The sequence below is a fragment of the Nicotiana attenuata genome, chromosome 3, assembly GCF_001879085.1.
Source record: "Nicotiana attenuata strain UT chromosome 3, NIATTr2, whole genome shotgun sequence".
Classification (NCBI taxonomy): domain Eukaryota; kingdom Viridiplantae; phylum Streptophyta; class Magnoliopsida; order Solanales; family Solanaceae; genus Nicotiana; species Nicotiana attenuata.
In genome coordinates, this window is record NC_031991.1 from 72,207,105 (window position 1) to 72,216,010 (window position 8,906).

Below are 8,906 nucleotides of genomic sequence, written 5' to 3' on the forward strand. Positions count from 1 at the left end.
TGAAAGCACCTTTAGTATTATTCAAAAGTAGTATTATGGTTTTAGTGGAACCTTTAAATAAATTACTATCATAATTAGAATCAAATTCAAACTCAAATTTGATGGGTTTAATCTTTAAAAATTTTATCGGTCCAATTGACAACGCGTTTGAAATTAAAGATTCAGTGTTAATATTTTAAAATTTTAATGATTTTTTGCTTATATATCTATTTTTTTTTGTTGAAAATATTGGATTTAGTTAAACTTTTTAATTATATGCAACATCCACCAAAGGAACCTTTTCTAGTACATTTCCACAAATTCACGCTCACACGCATACGCACTAACAAAAGGTTAGTTACTTGTCCATATAATTATATACCAAAATATAAGTGGAGAACCATAATACCAAAAAAGCAAGATTCTCTAGAGAAAAAAAAAAAAGCAGAGCTAGTTAGAATGGGGAACAACATAGGAGGAAATAAGAAGAAGACAAAGGTGATGAAGATTAATGGCGAAATCTTGAAACTGAAAACACCAGTAACAACCTTGGACGTAGTAAAAGACTACCCAGGTCATGTTTTATTGGAATCAGAAGCAGTGAAGAAGTTTGGTGTCAGAGCTAAGCCACTGAAACCAGAACAAGAACTGAAGCCAAACAAAATATATTTCCTCGTTGAATTGCCTTTGTTTCCTAAAGAAGATATTAGTAGAGTTCCAAGAAGAGTGAAATCTGCTGTTCATATGAGTGCAAAGGATCGGCTCGAGTGTCTCATGTTAACACGAAGATCGGCTTCTGATTTGTCGATTTCGAAGCCGAATAATGGACCGATTCAGTTGAAGATGAAGCTGCCGAGGAGTTTAGTTCAGAAGATGGTAGAAGAAAGCAAAGATGAAACAGAAGTGGCTGAGAAAATTATGGATCTTTGTATGCCAAATTCCAGTTATAGCAGTTAGTTTTTTTGCTTGGTTTGCAGCTCTTTAACTTTTTTCATTTGGTTTCAAGAATTGCATATAGTTTTACATTTTTTTTTTAAATGGAACGATCTGTTTATTTGGTGGTAGTGTTGTTATATGTATTGATTTTCTTGTTCAATTTTGTTTTAATCATCTTTTCTGTGTTGACAAAAGGATTATAAATGTAAATTAGGAAAATAAGGTTGTCTTAATTTGATGGTTTGGTTGAAAGCTGAGGATTGAGATTTTAGACCATTCGTCAAGGATGACGGCTATGCTCTTAATATAGTGGATGTAGCCCTTATCCGTACCACTTCTATTTCGGTTTGTTCTCTCTGTCCCAATTGGTCTGACATCATTTTCTTTTTTATTGTACAGAAAAGATTTACTAACATTTTTCATATTTAAGACATTAAAATAGCTCTACCTTCCCATTTTGCAATTGACGTGGTTTGTCAATTGAGTACAAAGAACAAATTATTTTGGTACGAGGACACTTGTGATACTTTATATCTGTCTTGTGTCCAAATGGCTCTTATTTTTTTAAAGCTTAGTGTTTAGCTAAATTACGACAAACATATTACTAGTACACAGTAATATTTAGCTTAGTGTAGATATATTTGTTCGTTTTGTCTAAAATAAAACAGAAGCTGGGAAAGGAAATCATGAAGAGAATAATTAGAAGATAAGATTTTGGTGGGCACAAAGGTAGTGATGCACTAACTATTGTTTGCTTCAGTGAGCGAAAATTGGCCAACTTGTTGGCCTATCCCCGTCAGATGAAACAAGTAGATTTTCTCCTGTCTAGTTCAGTTATTTCCGAATATATTTAATAAGCTAATAATATACCATGGTATTATGAGGAAAACAATTAACTTTTCAGTTTCATCCAAAGAAATGATAATCAAACTTTAGAGGTATGTATTGTTGATATTAGAGCCGTGCATAATTTGGTAAATACCGAATTACTTTATTTGGTATTTTGTATTCGATATTTTGGTATTCGGTATGGTATATGATTTAAGTTTTAAAAAAAAATTGGTACTTAATTATTAGGTATGATATTTGGTATTTTAAAATAAAACACCGAAATACCAATACCGTACCGAAATATATATTACACAATACCCATATTATTATCTATAACATAAATATAAGAAATCTAAAATTTTACTTTCCTTTATTCTCTAAGTTCATTAATAGACTCTAAGTGATCAAATTTATTTTTTTATGTACTGTTTTCTCTCTCTAGGTTGATATTTACTGGTTTTGGACAAAACTTTTGTCAACAAATGTTTTTAGTTTTGTACTTTCGAGTACTTTAATTAGGAATATTACCGTCTGTGACTTTATGCACTTTCCGAAACCGAAAGGAGAAAAACCGAATCCTACCGAATTTAATTAGAGTGTATTGGTATATTATTTTAAAAAACCGAATACCGACTCACACCGACCACCGACGAACACCCCTCGTTGATATAGCTGCAAATACCACAAATTATAATGAAGGAAATTCCAAACCACAAATTTGCATGTACTAGACTCATAATCCACTGTTATAATCTATTCGGCAACATCTAACTTTAATCTTATTTAATTACCCTTGCGTAAATTAGCCCAGTATTCACAATCACCTCCTAGAAGGGAAAAAGGCAGAGAAAGAGAGGAAAAAAAAAAGGCGGAAGTTGAAGTAAAGAATTCATAAATCAGTCCAACACAAGATTCCCATTAGCATCATAAGAAATTTTGCCAGAAAATTCCAAAGGGCGACATTTTTCTCCTTTAATAATGGTTCTCTTCCACAGTGCATTTTCGTCTTCCCAATCTACTAATTGATCATCATCATCTCCATCATCATGTTTCACTTTCCTCCAAGATATCATTTTTACCATTAATAGAGCTTTACTGCTTATGCTGCTCTCTTGCCTTTCCATTGGCCTTTTACCACCCAATCGCACACTATTCTTCTTTTTCTTTTTCTCTTCTCTTTTGTGAAATCCACCTCCACATAGAAATACCCTCATTCATAATACAGCCATAATTTCTAGCAGAGTAATAAAAAAAGAAAGAAGACAGAAAATAAAGAGGGAAAAATGAAAAGGGGATCAAAGGAAAGAAAACAAAGTTAGAGATGAATGGTTGCTTCCTCTAGTGTTATGGCTTTATACTAAGTAAGCATGAAGACCAGAATTACTATATATTTTCTACCATACACAGAATCTCTCGATTGGGAAATTCCTATTTTCCTTCTGTAATTAAATTGACTATCACAAGGCATTAGTACTCCTCGATCCTCAGTCCTTGCAATGGAATGGATGAAATTAAAGTGTTGCCGTGAAGAAAGTGTTCTACGTACTGACTTTGAGTCGTCTCTGAACAAAGACAAACACTAGAAACATTTCTCTTAATGCGTTCAAAGTAAAAGTTCGGACTTGAAAAACTGAAAATATATATCTTATCGACTTCACGCCTTCTTCTATATTGCGTGTTCATTGTTGAAATCTAATTTCTTTTTTGTGTATAGTTTTAAATATTTAACTCCCCATCAGTAATCTTAATTATTTACTTAACAGCCATGATATGACATATAGAACTGAACTTAGAATCTCTAAAATACTTAAATTGAATTTTATTTAGGTTGTTGCCTTCCTTATTCGATTCGACTTTATATTATCCGGTTCTTCAGTCCAAACTAAATTGAGTTCCGTTTAATTTGCCAAAAAATGAGTCTCGCAACAAAATTAAGAATAACAGCCGCCGCCTATTTATTTATTTATTGTTAGTTTGATTTTTTTATTGTCATGCCCGTGGCAAAAAGTAACGCACGTACTATATTTCATGTAAATACAATAAAAACTCAACCATAATAAAACACCAACTCTATTTTAATCATTTATCCAGACAAGATTAGAAGATATAACACGGATTTATTCACTTCTTATTTGTCAGAGGGAAACTAATTGACCATGGTATGCCACGTAATCCAGAAACATGAAGCCTCCTATAGTCCTATGCCCATATATCATAGTGCATTAATATTACCAGTGCATTTATTTACTGTGCTGCAACAAAGTAAAAATAAGTGACACAAGGGCCTGGAGAATAGGAGGAACAAAAGACAGACAACCATTACCGTACGTGATTCAGTAACAAATCATACATTATGATCATTTATTTACTAGGTACTAATTAAAACTGACAAACGTACAACATGAAAATACAGGTTATGGTGGGGAAAAAACAAAGTCAAATGCAAGCAACATTTCTCACATCATTATTAAAGGTGGAAAACGAAGACAAAAGTTAGATAGGAATGGAGTTTGTGACTGAAGGATAAATCACGGTGGCAGGATGACCCATGATACGGCGGCCCTTTGAGTGGCGGAATAAATAAACGAGTGCACCAACCGGCCATTCCACTATTGCCGCCGCGGCGAAAGCCAAGAAACCAAGTGTCGGACCAACCACCTTGCACCTGCACGTAAATTTAGAATTTAAAGTCAGTAAATTTTAGTATATACACATCTAAGGCAGCCCGATGCACAAGACACCTACTGAGACATCTCATGTAACGCGAGGATACGAGGAAAGATTTTGGAACGCGATGTAGACCACTTACCCAAAAAATTTGGAACGCGATGTAGACCACCTACCTTGCATGCAAGGGTTAATGATTGTTTTCACGGTTCAAACTCGTAAACTATAGTTTGAACCATAAATCACACGAGACCAACCCCTTCAACACTATACACATTATATAGATTTAAGTTTTTTAAACATAAGTACAAATAATTTAACCCGAAAGTAAAATTACTAACCTGCAGGGGTTGCTAGCATTGCCACACTGCACGCATAATGGAACTCCAATCGCCATTTTTCTCCTAATTTAAGTAGTTGTAGTATAACCCAAATAAACAGTCAGAGGACCAGCTTGAACAAAGAGGGAGAAGAAGAAGGCTGCGATTTTTGTAATTTTACTCGCAAATTTTGCTAAAAGAAGCATGAATTATGAAATTAAGGGAAGAAGGGAGTGGGGATTTTAATAGGATAATTTTGCAAAGGTCAAAGCATGGGCAGTGGCGGTGATAATGTTTTTAAATATGGAACTGGAGACGTGTTGGTTTCTGAAGGTGCTTGTAGAAGCCACGTGTTAATCAACTGTAGGGTGTTGACACATGTCCTAATAGTAGTATCATCGTAGCAAAAATCGAGGAGCTGGAAATTAGTTTTTCTACTCGTGATTATTTCTTCGTTTTACTTGTTCCTTCCAACATTTTATGTGTTTTTATTTGTTTGTACAAAATTAATAAAAAAAAATATATATTACATCAAATTTTATTCAATTAAATATAATAGATATGATTTTCCCAAAAATTACCTGATCAAAAGTTGTTTAAGAATATTTATAATATTTTTATATTTTTATATTTCTCCGATAATATGATTTAAATTGAGACATAAAGAACATCTAGGAAAAAGAATACTGTTTGGAGAAGTATGGCTGGTTTTAAAACAGCTGTTGCTCTTGTATCTTAAAGGCTTTCATGCTCTAATTTAGAACTTTTAAAATCATTCCCTTTGGAAATTTTAAAAAGAGTGGATTGCTCTTTTAATTTCATTTCTCCGTTTTTAGCTAAATTAATATATAAAATAAATGAGTACATATATTTTAGAATTCTTTGTCATTATTCTTTGCAAATTAGTACTACCGTATATGTTCTAATCTTCCACATGATATTGGCTAGTAGAAATTCACCCAACCTCCTTTAGCAAGTCGCAGGTATTTTTTTCTACAAAAAGATCGAGCAAGTTTAAGTTTATTGAATCTCTTAATTTGCAGAAATTTCGAGCAATAGCTTTGATAAAAGCCGTAAAATACTGCTCGTATAGTAAAACGTGAAACCCTTTTACCCGCAAGGATAGTTAAATCTGAAAATTAATTGCTTCTTCCCTGATGTATTATTTATGCCAAAGTTAGAAAATTGGGTTTACATCCCACTTCGGCGCGAGAGCGCACGATTAGTGAGTTATTATACACTTTTTTAATGGTGACTGCTTCTTGACAGACCTCTTGGTTGTCTCTACATCCTTTATCACTAAGCGATCATTTAGGGGCCTTAGCTGATGATCCGGGCTATTTCCGTCTCGACGATAAAGCTTATCCCCATCGTCTAGCCGACCTTGACCCGTATTATTTTGAGTTGGAAATAGCATTATTAACGGGAACAAAAACAACTGCCAAGAATATTAGTAGTATTATCTAGCTAGGAGCACCTTTCTCTTAAATTTCTCCGATCCCTGAATCGCTAAACCAACTTAAGTTACCTTTAATTAAAGAGTGATGTTACTGTTGGAGCCAATATTATTGTACAGTTTGTGTATCACAAGTGCTGTATGAAGTACAAGTTACAAAGCTCTTTACACAAATTATTCCAACATTGCCAACTTTACTTTCACATTATATACCAAACTAGTCCTACTTGTTAATCGGTCACTGCAGTTCAATAAAATAGTTATATAAGCCTTTTCTGTTCTTCTCCTCCCCCCCCCCCCCCCCCCATAACATAGTTCACCAGAATAGCTAGGCTGAAATAGACAATACATGTATTTTAATTTGATAAAAGAGCAAACTATCTTTTGAGCAGGAAACTATATTTTAAACCCAAAAGTAAATCCAGAAGCTCTTCCAATCTGTACAAGCTAATAGTACTTCTTCATTTACTAATTACTACACATTCTTGATAATACGAACTTATTACTCAATTCAAATTAAGCATCCCACTCTCAAATGATACATATATAAGCCAGGATTAATCAACTCAAACAGTTTAGAATTACAGGTGAGGATAAGGGAGTTGTGATTTTCCACTTTTGTACATGGAAATTGACATATCACCTAAAGGTACATATAAAGGTAGATTCGATTCTCGTGAATTTTTTACGTGCATGCGTATATAATTATAATGTATACCAACTTGATGAATTTGAGAAATTCAAGGATATATGAAGATTGATAATAAAACTAAAGAGATGGACCCCATACATGTGGCAATCTGATTATAAAGGGAGTCTTGCGGTTTCAAGTGACAACTAATTGAGTCAATAATTCCTTCTTTGTTTCGTTATAACAAGCATTAATTTGCACGGAATAAAGACTCATTAACACTTTAGGAAAGTCCCTTCTCAAAAAGAAGTCTATAAAGATTCAATCATTGTTGCCTTGGGTTCCAAAGAAAGACTAATACACAAATTCGAAGCACTTTTCAGCCACATGGAGCCAAGCTCGCATTGATGCCCATGAACTTTATCTGTTATCCCTACGCCTTTTTTTTCCTTTGAATATTTTTCATCTTGATATAAATTTATGAATAGAATGTACAAGTATTTTATATTTCACGGTGTTAAGAATATTAATTTCAAATCTAGAGCTACATATCATTTTTCATGGTTTTGTATTATTTAAACGAAAAGAATTGTTTTTATGACTTTGGAATATATTCGAAAGCATATAGGGGAAAAGAGTTTTCATCAAGATCAACATGATAATTCTTACTTTGGGGTCTAAATAGTGGAATGAATAAATAAAATACGGTTGAGGGAATAGCTAGAACAACATTTACGTTTGCATCAATTCATACGTTATTACATTGGCGAGTGCAACCTATAAGTACTAGTACTATGAATAGAACAGGAATAAAACCGCTATAAAAGTGACTTAAGGATGCATTAACAGTGTAAAACGTTTTTTGACGCTATCAATGTAGTTAGCATGTAATAGCGAAGTTAGTTATCATATTTACAAGGTTATCAGTTAATTTATTATACAATTAACATATAATAACCCTATAAGTGACATGATACAGTAAATTTTCACATTGATAATGCATGTAACTTCAACTCAGAAAGACAAAAAGGGAAGCCGTTGATTGCATTTTTACGTAAGATGCCTTCAAAAGTAAGAGATTCAATCAAATATTTACTCAAAGTTGCTTTCAAAGTTTCCAATAATAAGTCACTTATTCCAACCAACTATATCGCTGACAAAAAAGGTACCCTCCTTATATTCCATTACAGAGGCCACCATCTCCAATGGATCCCTTCTCCTTTTTGTATATATGTCTACCCAATTGTCATCCATTACTCCATTTCTGAAAACACCATGGCCTCAAAATTCTGCCTTTTTCCTCTACTAATGATCCTAACATTAACTTTCAGTTATTCTTTTGAAAAGGCTCAGTCGGAAGTAAAAAGTTCTAATGAAGGCATTCTGTATGCTTCTCCACCACCACCAAATGAATGTCCCTATTCTTGCCTTCCTCCACCCACCCCTACCGACTGCCCACCGCCACCACCTTCACCGCAGCTACCAACTCCCCCTGCTGCATCACCGCCGCCACCTTCAGGGCCAGTCTACTACCCTCCACCGTCGGGGTATTATTTGCCGCCGGGTGGATACTTTTTCCCTCCACCAGTGTATGAGTATGGCCCTCCACCTCCTAATCCAATTTTGCCTTACTTGCCATTCTACTACAAGAATCCACCACCACCATCCGATTACTCATCGGCTGCCAGTCATTATGGGACAATCAAAAGGATGAACAGCAAGTTATTGATACTAGTTACACTTTTCCTTGGTTGGTTTCAGTAATGCACCAAATGAAGGTACGATTTTGTATCAGCACACTAATTTTCTTTAAGCATTTGGCTTTCGTTATAAGGATGTTTATCTGTAGTGCAATGTAGTACAAATGACTTTTTTCCAGACACTATCTTTTACCTATCTTCTCAGAGGCAACAGTACAAGTGATAAGTACTCTGATTCTCAATTTCAATAATTGTCTATTATTGAGAGGAGTAAATTGAAAGAAAGAACATCACATTTCTTCCAACTGTTTTCTTCCCATACAACTTTTTTCCACCTCTAAACAAGTTCAATGGTTTATTACAACGAGTTAGTGCGGTTAGTTATA

The 8,906-nt window shown here is 34.1% G+C and overlaps 3 protein-coding genes across 3 annotated transcripts; 2 read left to right on the plus strand and 1 right to left on the minus strand.

The window, feature by feature from the left end:
- LOC109224712 (uncharacterized protein At1g66480-like) lies at positions 291-1,186 on the plus strand. The gene has a single exon (XM_019389239.1). The coding sequence runs from the start codon at positions 439-441 to the stop codon at positions 934-936; it is 498 nt and encodes a 165-aa protein (XP_019244784.1). The 5' UTR covers positions 291-438; the 3' UTR covers positions 937-1,186.
- On the minus strand, positions 4,042-4,994 carry LOC109224100. The gene is made up of 2 exons (XM_019388685.1): positions 4,755-4,994; positions 4,042-4,411 (listed from the first exon to the last, which is right to left on the minus strand). The coding sequence occupies exons 1-2, from the start codon at positions 4,808-4,810 to the stop codon at positions 4,240-4,242; spliced, it is 228 nt and encodes a 75-aa protein (XP_019244230.1). The 5' UTR covers positions 4,811-4,994; the 3' UTR covers positions 4,042-4,239.
- On the plus strand, positions 7,972-8,724 carry LOC109224102 (extensin-1-like). The gene has a single exon (XM_019388687.1). It carries the CDS (start codon positions 8,096-8,098, stop codon positions 8,582-8,584), a length of 489 nt encoding a protein of 162 aa, XP_019244232.1. The 5' UTR covers positions 7,972-8,095; the 3' UTR covers positions 8,585-8,724.